This window comes from Malus domestica, chromosome 04, assembly GCF_042453785.1.
Source record: "Malus domestica chromosome 04, GDT2T_hap1".
Classification (NCBI taxonomy): domain Eukaryota; kingdom Viridiplantae; phylum Streptophyta; class Magnoliopsida; order Rosales; family Rosaceae; genus Malus; species Malus domestica.
This window is the reverse complement of record NC_091664.1, coordinates 29,235,428-29,252,448: the sequence shown is the minus strand read 5'-3', so window position 1 is coordinate 29,252,448 and position 17,021 is coordinate 29,235,428. Positions and strand designations below refer to the sequence as shown.

Sequence of the window (17,021 nt, the reverse complement as noted above, 5' to 3'; positions counted from 1 at the left end):
ATCCCTCCGTGCAAATAACGCAGAACAGCGACGTTGTATCATTAGCTGCTGCTCCTTTTTTTAACAGGCCTTGGAGATCAAGTAATCTCACTTTCTCCAAACCGTCGATGGATGATTTAGTTGCAGGAAGATACTTGATTTTAGTCTCACTAATCCTACTAGGTACAACTGGGTGACGGCGTCTCAAATGCGCAGTGAAGTCCTCCATGTCGACTTCAATAGTCTGGAAGGGGACGACGTCCTGTTCGTCAATCAACTGAAACACTTTGGCGATAATATTTGGTTGTTCTTCTTCTGGGACTTGAAGATCTGTAAGATCCCTAGCAATGCGCTCTGCTGAATATGTTAGTTTGAAAGAGCATAGGCTCACCGTTACTAATTTTTCAGGGCTGTCACGTTGTACAAAACGAAAGCCTCTAACTATCGGTGCACCACCAGTTGTTTCTTCTTCTTCTTCTTCTTCATCTTAGTTGTCTTCTTCTTCTTCATCTTCGTTGTCTTCTTCTCCTTCGTCTTCGTTAATCGGCCAGCCTTCGTCTTCGTTAATCCAACCTCTTCCTGTTGTTTTGTAGTTCCTTAATCTGATCATAACCAAGCCTTCCTGCCCCTTCCTAATCATCATCTCTCTGTGGTATGCATCGTCGTTCACCCACACCCGGCTATCAAAATGGTGTATACATATCTCGCTGGACGATGGCTGCATGATTATTGGATATCAATCAACCAATAATATATGGATCGGAGAATTTAATTGGTTAACGGAGATCGGTATACAAACTCTAGTAACTTGTAATGTACATATATATAGCTAGCTTATGTCCCTAAATTCTAAGTCGAGGAGGCTTAGGTTTCCTAAGCCTGCAAGGAATGGGACTGTATTCTGTTTCTCACAAAAAAAAGGTTTTATATCTCGCTAATTAATTCTACATCCTTCCAATCCTAGTCTGATATGAACTAGGGTTTAGTAAGACTTAGCGGATCGGAAAGTAAGAAAAAAGAGACCTCATCATCTATCTTTATAAAACCAAATTCAATTATAATGTTATATGTGGATGATTTTTTGATAGAAAAGTTGTTCAAATCTTATACATTCAACTTATTGTATGGAGTAGGATTCTTTTCTCTCAAAATTTAATTTCCCTTCAATTTCCTCCTATATGAACGATCACATTTAAGTCGGTCAACATTTTTTCTTGATTTCTTTATAAAAGGAGAAAAAGAGAAAAGTGGTAGTAGGAGACTGGAGGCGGCAAATTTGGAGGAAAATAAATTTCTACTCCCTTACCGTACAACATGTGTGTCAACTTTAATATTAACAAGCTTTAACGAAAAATCATATTTTTATACTAAAAAGTCCATCATGATACTATTCACTTTATTCGTTATTTTGTCCTTATTGTTAAAATTCAAAGTTTTCAAATCTTTTTTTATTAATTTTCCTTAAACGAATATAGACATTTATTTTCAACTTTATTTGCGGCTGACTTGTTATAAAATAAAATAAGTGATACAAACCCCGGCCCAAAAAGGAGCCCAACCACAGCCAGCACTGGAAAACCACTCGCCAGACGCGCAGTCCCACTGGCGACAATTCCTCCACTCCTCACCTCCATCCAAGCCTTACTTCATCACTCACTGAAAATTTTAAATAACAACATAATATTGAAACAAAAGAACAAAACCATGTTTCTTCGAGACTAAATGATTTTCACATCCCCATTTTTTTCAAAGAACATAAATTAATAGGGTGCTAAAAAAATAAGCGTGCATAAATTATTTCAGTTTTTCTTCATCATCAAAATGTCATGTTCGTCACTTAGTACTATGGTCTATTGATATTCCTCTTCACTTGTAAGTGAGAGGTCTTAGGTTCGATTCTCGCCAAAGGTGAATTTGAACCACATTACTGTTAGCTCATTATGAGGCTTAAGCTTACTCCATCTCTCTTAGTGTAAATAATATTATTTGTTCAAAAAAAAAAAAATTGTCGTCACCCAATTGTCACTTACACACAAGCCCATGTTCTTTAGAAAGGGAAAATCAAAGAATATACGTCATTTTTATGAATACAGGCATGTCAACTCGCAACTGAGCTCGATTGGGTGAGTAGAATGGAGGTGGTGGTGGTGTTGAATGCGCTGCTAACTTATGCGCCAAAGCAATTACGGCCGAGAAAGAAAAAAGTTTCATCCTTGGGTTTTAGAACCTGAAGACAATGTTACTAAATCACTGCAAAGTTCAACAATTAGTTCAACTTTCGTTGTGCCTACGAAGGAGTAAACTGGGAACATTTTAACTGCCTACCAACTGCTTCAACATACTACGGACCGCTGCAAGTTGACGACTCTAATTACCAAAATTCAAAATTAACAAAGATATTCTACAAAACAAATCTATCGTTAGTAAAATAGATAATATTATCATTTTTTTTTTCTTATGAGATTAGCTAATGGCTTTTCCACGGCAGTCCACCCTTTCAGGGATCGAGAAGACTCACAGAGACATTTCAGTCTCTCATGACCACCATCATATGATTCACTAGCGCTAGAAATCGAACCAAAAAGTGTCGTGTGAAATACATACTTGAAATTCATCTCCAACCATTGAATCATCCCATGGTGGTTAATATTAGGGGCGGTTCAGTATGGGATCCCATACCGAAACCCTTGTCCCGATTTCCAAACCAAAATTTTTGGGAATCACAATTTCAATACCGATCCCAAACCAAATTTTCGGGAATCCCGAAATAGTTTCGGGATTTCGGGACAAATCGGGAATCCCGAAATGTTTTGGGCTTTTGGACAAAAAGCCAATATTGGGCCATGCCCAGAATTTGTCCACCCAGCCCAGTAATGAATATGTCCAATTGTGTAGTCAATTCAACAGCCCATAGCCCATATGGGCTTAACCTGATTCAACAAAAAACAATTTTGAGCAGCTGCTGCTGTAGGATTAAATGAGCAACTGAGTAGATGTAGCAATAGTGAAGTAGAACATGTCAAATCTGTGTACAAATCTATTTTAAAGCAATTTTCCAATCTATGCACAATAGCATCTACCTATTTAATTTCTACCACACATGCATGAATAAAAATAAATTAAGTACCAAATCCAATTGTCTCACTACTTCTACTTCCTCTTCCTCCTCTTCCCCCTCTTCCCCCCCTCTTCCCCCTCTTCTTCTATTTGTTCTAATGCAATATCCTCCTCCATATCCGGATCATCCTCCCAAGAATCTACATAATAATCATTATGCAAATAATCTTGAGGTGAGGGAGTGCCTAGTTGAAGGGTACCACTAGGTTGGGTTTGTTTTCGTTTTCCTAATACCGAGACCATATGTGTACTAGATTGGCTACTAGACCCGTCTATCCTACCTAACAAATAACATAACAATGCACATCAATATATATCACAACCACAGTTCAGCATATATCCAAATTCCAATCAATAATTTGAGCATAGAAAAATCTGAGCATTCAACATAGAAACATCTGAGCATTCAACATAGCATTCAAAAATCGGAGCATATATCGTGTATTTGAACTAGAAAGCAAATAAAATCCAGCTTGTTTCTAAATTAGGAGAGCAAATATGTACGTAGTGTAGGTTCAGGGTGAAAATTTGAAAATCATATACTAACTAATTTTCATAAAACACATACAAAACTTGAAGCATTAAAGCAATCGCATAGATATGAAAATACTTACACAGTTACACTCCAAGAAGAAACGGCCACACTTCAGCTCGAATACTTGGATCAACATCCTGCATCAGAAAGTAAGTGATTAATATCCAACAGCTGTAAAATATACATCAATTTTAAAGTTAGTTAGACGGAATAATCAGTGAGTTTCCCATCAATTTGTTAGTTTCACAGTGCACAATAAAATCAACCAAAATCCAAACATATACATAAAATACAAAAAATCCAAAAATGATAACCCCAAACAAAACAAAAATTACAAATCTAAGTAAATGCATGATCGGAGAACCAGAGCTGGAGGACCAAATAGCCAAAATAAAGCTTAGAAAATAAGAATTCGAAGAAGGCACGGAGCTAGAATAAAATTACCCAGGATCGCGGGGCAAATTGTAAGTATGCAAAAATTTCAAAAACCTAGAAATGTTGCTAACCAGAGTTAGCTAAGAGATATGGAGATAGAGAGAGCGCTTACTGGTGAATGTATTTTTCGGCTTCTAGAGAGAGAGAGAGCGGGAGCGAAAGTGAGCGAAATATTTGGAGGTAGAGCGGATAGAGAGAGAGAGAGAGAGAGAGAGAGAGCGCGGTGGCTGTGTGGTGGTAGGCCGGTGGTGGTAGACAGTCAGATCACTTCTAGATGAGAGATGAGGGCCGGTGGTGGTAGACAGTTAGACTCAGATCACTTCGATGGATGGAGGAAACAAATGAAAGGAAAGAAAGAGTACCATTTGGATATGACCTAAAAACAAATCAACGGCACAGATTAAATCCAAAATAATCAACGGTTGAAATAATTCTCTTATAATTAAAAAATAATATATATATATATATTTTTTTTTTTCGGTTTGGTATGGGAATACCGAAAAATGGAGATGCAATAACGAATCCCATACCGAAAATTTCGGTTTGGGATCGGGATTTTTTTGGTTTGGTTTGGGATTTTTGGGATTTTTTTTCCAGCCCTAGTTAATATAGATAATATTATCACTAGAGTTGCTATTTGTTTTATTTAGCAAAAAATAATGTATAATAGTTAAAGAATTGCGCTGCAATTGTCACTGATACTGGTGGCCCAAGGAGTAAACCACACTACTTTGATATTGTGGTGACTAAAAAAGTAAGCAATGCAAACTATTCTTTAATTGGTGACAAAGAAATACTAACCTTTGCTTACATTACTTGTAGTGCAACTAAATGTTAATTTATTAGAACACTCTAACTTTGTGTTGTGTCTCTCAAATCATGTTTTGATTAATTATTACTTCTCAACGAAAACAAATTAAATAAAACTATTCATCATTTTTTTTTTTTAAGAAGTGATATTTCTCTTTTACTGTTTTTAATAAATGCATTTACGGTTGTGTTTCTTTTGATAAGTATTGACTTCAAACCGATCGAGTGTATTTTTTTTTAACAAATGATATTATCTACATAAAAGGGGAATTTGCTTTTAGTGAAAATCAAATATAAGATCTCTCACTTACAAGTAGAAAGGAGTACTATTAGCTTGTAATACTAAATGGCATAAACCACGTGTAGTTAATAATGAACAATCCATTTATGTTTAAATGGATAGAAAATTTAAAAAATGTTGGCTTACGTTTTAAACTTTACCCTTAAGATCTATTTTCTCCCCAACCCTCTATCATTTTACGGAAGTTAGCCCTTAATTTACAAGATAATTAAAGAAGTACAAAACTTATGTCCATTCAATTGTGATAAATGTTTCTTTATTATACAAATATTATAATTAGGACCGTACATTTCCTTTATTATTATCCAAATTAAGACCAAGGAACAATTATAGCGTAGACAAAAGTATCATTCAACAAAGAAATATCGTACACAAATTAATTAGCCTCATTTTTTGAATTCAAAATATCTTAATTACACAAGGTGATTTGTTACCCGTCCGTTCAAGGTGGGGCGTAAAATATCAATTATATCACATAACTCATGGCATGCACAACTTTTATTTACTAATCATGGGAGAAAATACATATATAAAGATCAATTCATGGTGGCATTAGTATTAGATACCACAGTAGGCCTTGACACGACCGGTCAAATCCAGGTTGGAGAAAGCAAAAGCAATATAGCCAAGACCATCGCATGGTTTGTAGCACAATGGGTTCTTCTCATCAGTTACTTCTTCTGGTACTTGTATCTTTCCCCTGTTGAATATGAAAATTCCCACCGAGCACCTTTCCACATTCACGTCCCAAATCCTGACGCGATGGTTGCAAGCTTTTATTCTGTTATTACTCCAAATCTGATTATTAACAAATTAATCAATCATTTGTAATTAATTAATGAATAATATACGCTATAAGTTTTAATACTCATGATTTAGGATGTTGAAGTGTGAAGGCGGGGCATGGTTTAGGAGCGTATATATATGAGTTTGCTCTGTCTATTAAAAGTTTACAACATGCGAATTTAAATCATATTATTATTAGTTTATTATGAGATTTAGTCTACTTCTTTCATCTCCTTAATATAACGAATATCATATGTCCAAAAAAAAAGTCTACAAAACAACTTTAAGCAACTTTAAAGTTACCAATTGTTCACCATCAGTCATTTTAATTAATCTGTAAATAGTCTTTTTTATTTATTTTTAATTATATTTTGCAATCACACCGATCTAGTTGGTACTCAGTTTTAAGAGGGCAACATACATGGAATGGATTCACCGCCATGTGAAGTTCCGACCCAATCATACATTGTCAAGTGAAGAAAAACTTGCATATGACAATATTATTGGACATGGATGCAATGTGGTGGTGATCCTTTTCCATATAAATTCTTTTCTTTTTTCAAGAGGATGTTCTCGTGAGCTAAGCTCTTACATAGATGTCATAATGATATCATCCACATAGGTCATTTTTATTCAAAAATATTACTCTTACTACTTTTTCCATATCACTTTAATATCATCTTTTTAATAGAGATGAAACTCATATATGTTGGTGAGCCGTACTTTTATTAGAGAGATTGTACAAATGTGATATGACAAATGTGGTAAGTGTAGCGTTAGTCTTTTTCATTCGGGGTGTTATCTGTACTTTTATTAGAGAGATTGTACAAATGTGATATGACAAATGTGGTAAGCGTAGCGTTAGTCTTTTTCATTTGGGGTGTTATCCATATACCATTTTTAATTTCTGTCATTTGATCTTCTTCAATCCATCTGATCTGACAGTTGAAAATTAGAAAGGTGTGTGAGAAATAAAAAAGAGTGTGTGGATATCACACCCTTTAAAGAAATATCTAATTTGGCCCTTATAATGTTAGGGAGATCAAATTTCTAAACCAAGTTTTGTAAACCAAATAATATGGATGTTGATAATTGAATTATTGCTTAAATGTTGATTAACGTGCTTATTTCTTATTTGTGACACATCATTTGAGTTACAAATTTGATCTCCCTAACATTATTCTTCAATCAACTCATGCTTACCTGCAACATATCTCCTGCGAAGACTATGAAGTGGCAAGGTGAGGCGTCAATACCCACAAAGGTTCCATCCTTGGATTCGATTTCTAAACCGCCAATTTGGTGCTGGAAAAGTATTGATATGAAGCTTGCGTCGGTGTGGCTTGGAAACCAAACACTAGTACCAGTGATGTCGATGTCTTTCATTTCTCTATACTTGATTAATCGAAAAATGTGGTCATTGAAAGCAGCAAAGGACTCATAGTGCTTCGCTGCAACACCATAGCTTTCGAACAACAATCGCATCACCCGTTCACCCAACTCTTCTATCAACTTCACATAACTGTGAGTAGTTTCACTGCACATGTACATGCATATATTACACACATTTATTATTAAAAAAAAAGTAATTAAACCGAAGATAGAAGTCAAACAAATTCAAAACCATATTATGTCACATATACACGAACGAACCAAAATAATTATATATATACACATACATGTTTCACGCGAATGTCTGTAAAATATGTGATAAGAAATTAACACGAACGATAATATATTGATTTGATTAATGTTACCAGAAGTTATCTTTGCCAGCAGGCCACACGAGGTTCATGAAATTCTGCACATCTTGGAAGCTTGTAGCATGACTAATCGCGAAGGTCTCGGAGTAAGGAAGCCTAGGACTTGGTCCAATATATCCACGGAGTACGTCGTCGCCAGTGTGGCTGAGTTTGGTTTCTGTGGGCAGATCAAACAGATCCTTCGACTGGGCCATCACCTTGTCAACAAGTTGAGCCGGAACTCCGTCATACGCCGCCACGAAACAACCGTACTCTTCAAGTGCATGTCTTACTTGGTCGGGCGTGGTGCCACTGCCAGTATTTGTGAAATCAATGATAGGAATTTTTAGCGACGCTGTTTCGGAATCCGATCCCATACTTGAGTTCCTCGACTGATCGTCACTAACGTGGTGTGTGCGAATGTGAGTGAGTTTAACTGTTTAAGTGAGTCGAATGAGGATGCATGGAGTTGAGATATATATGGATATAGATATATAGTAGCTGGGCAGCGGTATTAGGTATATGAAATTATTAAATAATTAGTTTTATGCTCATCATGATTCACGACACACGATATTTTCTATTACATGTGTGAATCATGTGATATGGCTTTCGGATGTTCAAATGATGGGGAACGGCGATATGATTTTATTTTTTTATTTTGTTTCTATTTAATAATTTGGAAAATTTGTCTTAGAATTTGGTTTGATTTCTCTCTTTAGGAGAGTTCGCTAGTGTGATTACTTCCAATCAAAATGCCAAAAAAAATAATAATAAATAAAGTCACTTGCTAGTATCATCCAAAACCTACAATTAGGACTTCATGCACGTTACAAGGACCGTAATCATAAACAATCTATCTTCGTTTTTTTTTTTGTTTTTTATAAAAGGGGTTCGCCATGACAATTTATGGCCATCTCCAACCGAAGGCTGGTCAGAAAGTTCGTTTTAACCCTCTAGTTCTCCAATATATTAATATTTTAATGAACAGTATATGGCTATATTTGTCTTCATCTCCAACCGAAGGCCAAAGGGATATATGGCTCATTTTAGCTCTGTCACAAAAAACTGTCTCCAACTGAGGGCCAAACATAATTTATTATTTAGATTTAAAAACTACAACAACTTAAAATTTAAAAACAACAACTTAAATTTTAAAACTACAACTTATATTTAAAAATGACAACTTATATGTAAAAACTACAAATTAAATTCATAAAAAAAAAATTGACCCAAAAAAAAAATTGAATCCAACGGTAACTAGCCGTTGTATTTGAAATTTTGGCCTACCATTCTTGTCAGATATAACCGACAGGAATAATGAAAATTCTGGCCCAGCCCGGGGCTGGCTGGCTGGTTGCTTTGGGCCAGCCAGTTGGCCCTTTGATGGGGCCCACAAGCCCTTTGGCCTAGCTCTTGGTTGAAGACGGTTTTCGAACTATTGTCGGTTCTTTGACCCTCCTGACCCTTCGGTTGGAGACGGTATTAGGTATATGAAATTATTGAATAATTAATTTTATGCTCATCATGATTCACCACACGATAATTTCTATTACATGCGTGAATCATGTGATATGGCTTCCGGATATCCAAAGGCTGTGGAGCGGCGACATGATTTTATTCTTTTGTTTTGTTTTTATTTAATAATTTTCAAAAATTGTCTTAAAATTTGGTTTGATTTCTCTCTTTAGGAGAATTTGCTAGTTTGATTGCTCTCAATCAAAATGCCAAAAAAAAAAAAAAAAAAATTTGTCACTCGCTAGTATCATCCAAAACCTACAATTAGCTGTTGGCTTGTTGCTTTCTCCCGAGCATTAAAATAAGAAGTTTGGAGCAGGAATGTAGGACTTCATGCACGTTACAAGGACCGTAATCATAAACAATTTATCTTCTCTTTTTTATTTTTTATAAAAGGGGTTTGCCAGGATAATTTATCCTTTCAAGAGCTAAGAAGATTTACAACTGCATTTTAGCCTTGTTCTGGCTACCATCATACAATTCACGAGCAGCAATAATCGAACCTATAACATGTAATGTGAAATATGAGCCTATAATTAAAAGGGAAGACGAGTTGAAGAGAGAGAATTTATTTTGGCCACACGATCTATTATAGACGGTCAAAATTAAGTGATCTGGTAGATCCAAGAAAAGTTGGCCTTCAAATCTTATATATCCAACTTGTGAAAAATAGTTTAATTTTTCCTGGAAACTATTTGTATCAAACTTATTTTAACATCCGTCTTTTCGTTTTTTTCTACACAATCAAATAACATAAATTAACAGGGTGCTAAAAAAATTGAGTGTTTATAATTTTTTTTTCTTCACCATTAGAACATTTATACACTTGGGAATAAAGCTTAAAAATTTAAGTCATTACCCATAAACTGCTTTTCTTCTCCAATAGTTATGACTTCAAATTTTAGCCCGAGATTATTAAATGATGATTTTATCCTTATTTTTTTAAAATAAAATTTATGTAGATTATCCTAATTTATCTTTATGAACATTTTAATATAAAATATTTAAATTTCGGTAAATAAAGTGAATTTTTATTTTAAAAAAAATATTTTAGATATTAGATTTGATTTAGGGCTGTCAAATTTTTTTTACTGTTAAATTTGATCTGATTTGATCACATCCGTTGGATTATAAGTAAAAACAAAAGAAAAGTTTGAAATATTACAATTTGGTGGGTCCAGAATAATTTAAGGTAGACTTAATTTCTGAGGGAATCTAACCCAAAGATATATTTTATCTTCAAAGCTTATTTTAGTCCAATAGTTGGAGATGATTTGGGAAGGGGGTTTAGCGCTTATATTTTAAGTTTTATCTTATGAGATGATCTAATGTTGTATGTTCACCCAATGGGCCAATTATTCCATACCCACAAGAAGCCCATATTCTATAAGCCCAATAATCCACTCTCAAAATCTATTTTCTTTGTTTTTTTTTTATTTGATGAAAAAAAAAATCAATTTACAGAGAAAATACACAGGGAGCGCGAGAGCTGGAGAGAGAGGGATGGGGAGAGAGGTCTCAGAGAGCTGCGTGGATAGTCTACTGACAGAGATGGTCTCTATGTACTGCAATCGGTTATACGCCAACAAGCCCGAGCTCGCCGCCAGTAGGATCGACGCTATTGGCTACCAGGTCGGCCACCAGCTCTCCGAGCGGTACACCTCCCCACACTATTCCTAACCACCCTGCCCTCCCTAGTTCTTCCCTTTATTTCATTGTAATTGAATTGGATTTGTTTGATCTCACAGGTTTTGGGTTTCTAGATCTGAAATGCCTATTTTCGAAATTTGTTCTCTTTTTTCCGTTTGTAATGATTTGGTAGAGTGTTTGGTTGCTGAGAAAATGTGGGATAGTAATTCGAAGTGTTTGATTTCGAAATTTTTTCTCTTTTTTTCGTTTGTAATGATTTGTTAGAGTGTTTGGTTGCTGAGAAAATGTGGGAAAGTAAAGCATATGTGTGTGGCATTGAATCCTATGCTATTCTAGGTCTACTTATAATTTAAAGTTAACAAAATAATGCTCATTGTAAATTGTAGGAATAGGAGTGTGATTATGGATCAATTTCACTTGTTAGGTACACGATGGAGCGGCCTCGGTTTACTGATCATCTGGATGCAATTAAGTTCATCTGCAAGGACTTTTGGTCCGAGCTCTTCAAGAAGCAGATTGACAACTTAAAGACCAATCATAGGGTAATTTGTTTGGAGTCGAGTCAATCGACTAATACTGAATTGGGGTTCTTTGTCAATGTGTGAATTTGATAAGACTAAGATGGGTTTTGTTTGTGTTGTAGGGTACTTTTGTATTGCAAGATAATCGGTTTCGTTGGGTTTCACGCATGTCGCTCGATCCTTCCGAAAATGGAGACTTGTCTAAAGAAAATGCCGAGGCGGCTGAAAACAAGGCAGCAGAAGAACCAAACATGCATCTCCATTTCTCATGTGGAGTCATAAAGGGTGCTCTTCATAACTTGGGGATTGCTTGTGCTGTTTCTGCCGACACGTCCCTCCTTCCTGCGTGTAAGTAGTTCTCTGTTTAGTGCTTTAGAATTATGAATACATTTTCTGTGCCAACACTGTGTATGACATTGTTTTTAACAAATATAAGCTCCTTAATATGTAGAGTTAGAAAATTTGATATACCTGTGATAATTCATTGTTTTTGGAGTAAATCATTCTATAGAATCTATACCCTCCACAATCCACTTATACGTTAAGCATCACTATGCAGTGTTATTACAATGAGTGCAGTGTTTCTTTGCTTCCCATAACCACACAACACATAACCCAATTCACAAAAAGATGAAAAGAAATACCTCATTTGGCTCTCTTTCCATGAATCTGATTAGCAAGTTGTTGTTACTAACTTTAACTAATATCCCGCCACTGACCAACATAATCTTAAATTTATTATTATTTTTCCCACAGTAAACAGACATGTAGAGGAGCTTCAACGAAACAAGAAGGGGGAGGAGAGCAGAAGCAAAGCTAGAAAGTTTGTTCACTGGGGAAACAACTAAGTAATGGCAAATTCAAGACTCTGGCCTCGTTGCACCCTAACGGTAGACAATACATCGCTAAAAAAAAAAATTCTAGTTTTTCGGTGAGGCATTTGTTGATCTTTTGGCTGACCCATATTATTATATGCTTAGCGTGCATCCCCGTCCTTTATACCATCTCCAACATTTAGTTTTTAACCTAGAAACAACTTTTCTGCTTCAACCCTTCTGGGCTATCATAAATTAATTTTATGAACATTTTAACCTAAAAATATTTAAATTCCGATAAACATTGAAAAATCACTAAATCGACACATAAAAGTCATGAAACACTATGGAAGAATAAGAAATACATGATAGAAATGTATAAATACAAAACACATGAATAAACACATGGTTTTGGAAGATGGTAGAAAGAAAAATTGGAAGAAATGTAAGAGAAAAATGAATTTTGTGTGAATGTTTGAACAAATATATAGGTATTTATAGAGTTTTTCGGTGAATTTTGAGTTAAATAATATTTTAAAATTATTTAGCCGTTAGTTTTAAAATTTGGCCATTAGATTTGTTTTTTCACCGTTAGATTTGATCATGTTCAATCTTAGTCATTGAGTTCACTACATTTATAAATATAAAACAAAAATATTTCCTAAATTAAACATGGACCGTTGGACCCATTGAATTTCCTCCGTTGATCAACCAAAAGAGCCATTGGGCTCACTTTCCATTGCCAACATGTCATTGACATACCCACCGTGGGTGGGGCTGCACTTTGCAGCAATCTTTAATGTTGCAGCGCGTTCATTTTTTGGGCGCGAGTGATTTTGGGCAATTGTCGCGCACCTCCCTTTCTTCCATTTGCACAAGTATGGAGGCCATATAGAGAGAGGGAGTGCGGCATAGAGAGAGAAGAGAGAGATATGTAATTGTAGGTGTGTGTTATTCCACCCCATTGTGCTTTTATTTATAGTAATATGGAAGGTTAATTCTTTACCCTTTAGGATTACTACATTTTATAGGTAATCTATTCCTAATAGGAATATAAGATTCATTCTTATATCTACTAGGATTTACACAATCACATTCCTAATCTAATAGGACTGCAACATTACTCATTTTAATTACAATGAAAATATAATTATTGCACATATTATTACCCCTAACACACACATATATACGTTCAAATGTATGTATTACTGCCATAAGCTCAATATATGTATGTGTATATATATACACACACACATATATAGTTTACCTATATATACACACACATATAGAGTTTACCTATATAAACGTATAGTAGTTTACTTATATATATAGTACTACTATAAGTTCATATATATATATATATATACACACACACACATGCACAGTACTACATATATGATCAAACATGCTAAACAAATTAATCTACCTATATTTAAATTTATGATGAGCAAATAACATAAATTTTGTAAGTAAATTAATATTGAATCAAATAACATTCTTTTATTTTGGAGGTAATTTATTTTCCATGTATTATTACATATATTTGGCACATTTTATTATTATAAGATATACGTACAATAAAACAAGTAAATTAATCTTGAATAAAATACCATTTCTTTATTTTGTAAGTAAATTACTTTTGTATCAAATAACATTTCTTCATAATGTAGGTATTTTATTTTTTATGTATCATCGTGTATATTGGGCACATTTTATTATTATATGTACAAATAATAGGTAAACTAGTATTGAATAAAATAATAACATTTTTTATGTAGGTATATTACTTTGCATGTATTTTGCATATATTGGGTTCGCTTTATTATGTAGATAAATTTTTTTGTATATCAGGCTTTTTTTTTTGTTGTTATATATACATATATGTGTGTGTGTGCGCGCGTGCGCGCGAAATAATTTACCTACATTTATATGTAAAATATAATTTTATTGACTTAACTAAGCATGTATTACTACATTTATTAGGCATGTTTTATTGTTATTATATAAGGAAAATTAATGAAAATGGCTTGAAAACTTTGAGTTTTAACGATAAGGACAAAATAAAAGGTAAAATGAATAGTACCAGGTTTGACTTTTTAGTGTAAAAATGTGGTTTTTCGTTAAAGTGAATAGTACCGTGAGCTTTTCGTTAAAGCTCTCTATTATATATTAGGCAACAAATTTATTATTTTTTTTTATTTTTGTAAAATCATTAATTCTCCCTTACAATTTGTATGGAATTAATTGTGTAAATCAAACATTCAAATAGGGGTGTTTTGGGCATCGAAATTTTTTAAATGTGTAAAGTCAAATATAATTAATGAATTTGTTGATGTGGAATCCAATCAATGGGTTTTATTCGAGTAAAAAATTTATGTCGGGTTTTATGTGAAAAAAATTAAGTTTCAGGGGCTAAAGTTATATTTTCAGTAAAAAACAAAAAAAGTCGTCGTCGTAACAAAAAAAGTGAATTAAAGAAAAAAACTAGCTGCATATTAACAACATTCCAATATAATGACATCAATCAATTAAATATAAAAATAATTTAGTATCAGTGTAGTTTTAGATCGCTAGCTAGCTAGTCTTGGTCCATGTCATCGGTGTAGTTGTCTATCAACATCTGCAACGCATTTCTTGTCGTTTGCATTGGGTACCTTGGCGTCGTTGGCATTGGGTATCGGCACAAGGGACACAAATGGCTCCTCTCCAACCATTGAACAATGCAGTCTCCATGATAAAGGTGCTTGCAGGGCATGCGAGCAAGTAGTGGACTTTGATCATCATCAACGTGATCATGACCTTGGCCGTCAACGTTGAAAAATCCCTCCATGCAAATAACGCAGAACAGCGACGTTGTATCATTAGCTGCTGCTCCTTTTTTTAACAGGCCTTGGAGATCAAGTAATCTCACTTTCTCCAAACCGTCGATGGATGATTTAGTTGCAGGAATATACTTGACTTTAGTCTCACTAATCCTACTACGTACAACTGGGTGACCGCGTCTCACATGCGCAGTGAAGTCATCCATGTCGACTTCAATAGTCTGGAAGGGGACGACGTCCTGTTCGTCAATCAACCGAAACACTTTGGCGATAATATTTGGTTGTTCTTCTTCTGGGACTTGAAGATCTGTAAGATCCCTTGCAATGCGCTCTGCTGAATATGTTAGTTTGAAAGAGCATAGGCTCACCGTTACTAATTTTTCAGGTCTGTCACTTTGTACAAAACGAAAGCCTCTAACTGTCGGTGGACCACGAGTTGTTTCTTCTTCTTCTTCTTCTTCATCTTCGTTGTCTTCTTCTTCTTCAACTTCGTTGTCTTCTTCGTCTTCATCTTCGTCTTCGTTAATTGGCCAGCCTTCGTCGTCGTTCATCCAACCTCTTCCTGTTGTTTTGTAGTTCCTTAATCTGATCATAACCAAGCCTTCCTGCCCCTTCTTAATCATCATCTCTTTGTGGTATGCATCGTCGTTCACCCACACCCGGCTAAGAAAATGGTGTATACATATCTCGCTGGACGATGGCCGCATGATTATTGGATATCAATCAACCAATAATATATGGTTCGGAGAATTTAATTGATTAACGGAGATCGGTATACAAACTCTAGTAACTTGTAATGTACATATATATAGCTAGCTTATGTCCCTAAATTCTAAGTCGAGGAGGCTTAGGTTTCCTAAGCCTGCAAGGAATGGGACTGTATTCTGTTTCTCACAAAAAAAAGGTTTTATATCTCACTAATTAATTCTACATCCCTCCAGTCCTAGTCTGATATGAACTAGGGTTTAGTAAGACTTAGCGGATCGGAAAGTAAGAAAAAAGAGACCTCATCATCTATCTTTATAAAACCAATTTCAATTATAATGTTATATGTGGATGCTTTTTTGATAGAAAAGTTGTTCAAATCTTATACATTCAACTTATTGTATGGAGTAGGATTGTTTTCTCTCAAAATTTAATTTCCCTTCAATCTGCTCCTATATGAACGATTACATTTAAGTCGGTCAACATTTTTTCTTGATTTCTTTATAGAAGGAGAAAAAGAGAAAAGTGGTAGTAGGAGACTGGAGGCGGCAAATTTGGAGGAAAATAAATTTCTACTCCCTTACAGTACCACATGTGTGTCAACTTTAATATTAACAAGGGAACTTTAACGAAAAACCATATTTTTACACTAAAAAGTCAATCTTTGTACTATTCACTTTACTCGTTATTTTTTCTTTATTGTTAAAATTCAAAGTTTTTAAATCATTTTTATTAATTTTCCTTAAACGAATATAGACATTTATTTTCAACTTTATTTGCGGTTAACTTGTTATAAAATAAAATAAGTGATACAAACCCCGGCCCAAAAAGGAGCCCAACCACAGCCAGCATTGGAAAACCACTCGCCAGACGCGCAGTCCCACTGGCGACAATTCCTCCGCTCCTCACCTCCATCCAAGCCTTACTTCATCACTCACTGAAAATTTTAAATAACAACATAATAATGAAACAAAAGAACAAAAACATGTTTCTTCGAGACTAAATGATTTTCACATCCCCATTTTTTTCAAAGAACGTAAATTAATAGGGTGCTAAAAAAATAAGCGTGCATAAATTATTTCAGTTTTTCTTCATCATCAAAATGTCATATGTTTGTCACTTAGTACTATAGTCTAGTGATATTCCTCTTCACTTGTAAGTGAGAGGTCTTAGGTTCGATTCTCGCCAAAAGTGAATTTGAACCACATTACTGTTAGTTCATTATAAGGCTTAAGCTTACTCCCTCTCTCTTAATGTAAATAATATTATTTGTTAAAAAAAAAAA

The 17,021-nt window shown here is 34.6% G+C and overlaps 3 protein-coding genes across 4 annotated transcripts; 1 reads left to right on the top strand and 2 right to left on the bottom strand.

Annotated features, from left to right (window-relative positions):
* Positions 1–5,542: 5,542 nt before the first annotated feature.
* LOC103412273 (deoxypodophyllotoxin synthase-like) lies at positions 5,543–8,152 on the bottom strand. 2 transcript variants are annotated; one of them, XM_029098864.2, is made up of 3 exons: positions 7,721–8,152; positions 7,167–7,500; positions 5,543–5,975 (listed from the first exon to the last, which is right to left on the bottom strand). In XM_029098864.2, exons 1-3 carry the CDS (start codon positions 8,080–8,082, stop codon positions 5,736–5,738), a joined length of 936 nt encoding a protein of 311 aa, XP_028954697.2. In that variant the 5' UTR covers positions 8,083–8,152; the 3' UTR covers positions 5,543–5,735. The 2 variants fall into 2 exon arrangements, with proteins under 2 accessions (XP_028954697.2, XP_028954698.2); XM_029098865.2 differs by having other exon boundaries at positions 5,543–5,958.
* Positions 8,153–10,666: 2,514 nt separating this feature from the next.
* On the top strand, positions 10,667–12,393 carry LOC139195374 (uncharacterized). Its single transcript, XM_070820876.1, has 4 exons — positions 10,667–10,878; positions 11,298–11,415; positions 11,517–11,742; positions 12,151–12,393. The coding sequence occupies exons 1-4, from the start codon at positions 10,727–10,729 to the stop codon at positions 12,240–12,242; spliced, it is 588 nt and encodes a 195-aa protein (XP_070676977.1). The 5' UTR covers positions 10,667–10,726; the 3' UTR covers positions 12,243–12,393.
* Positions 12,394–14,787: 2,394 nt separating this feature from the next.
* Positions 14,788–15,738, bottom strand: LOC139195099 (E3 ubiquitin-protein ligase CIP8-like). Its single transcript, XM_070820292.1, has one exon. It carries the CDS (start codon positions 15,736–15,738, stop codon positions 14,788–14,790), a length of 951 nt encoding a protein of 316 aa, XP_070676393.1.
* Positions 15,739–17,021: the final 1,283 nt, after the last annotated feature.

Excerpts from the sequence above, each read along its gene's own strand:
- LOC139195374 (XM_070820876.1), top strand. The coding sequence starts at position 10,727 with ATGGGGAGAGAGGTCTCAGAGAGCTGCGTGGATAGTCTACTGACAGAG. Across the intron at positions 10,879-11,297 it reads GGCCACCAGCTCTCCGAGCG|GTACACGATGGAGCGGCCTC; the intron begins GTACACCTCCCC and ends TTCACTTGTTAG. Across the intron at positions 11,743-12,150 it reads CACGTCCCTCCTTCCTGCGT|TAAACAGACATGTAGAGGAG; the intron begins GTAAGTAGTTCT and ends TTTTTCCCACAG.
- LOC103412273 (XM_029098864.2), bottom strand. The coding sequence starts at position 8,082 with ATGGGATCGGATTCCGAAACAGCGTCGCTAAAAATTCCTATCATTGAT. Across the intron at positions 7,501-7,720 it reads GCTGGCAAAGATAACTTCTG|TGAAACTACTCACAGTTATG; the intron begins GTAACATTAATC and ends GTACATGTGCAG. Across the intron at positions 5,976-7,166 it reads TCGCAGGAGATATGTTGCAG|ATTTGGAGTAATAACAGAAT; the intron begins GTAAGCATGAGT and ends GTTAATAATCAG.
- LOC139195099 (XM_070820292.1), bottom strand. The coding sequence starts at position 15,738 with ATGCGGCCATCGTCCAGCGAGATATGTATACACCATTTTCTTAGCCGG.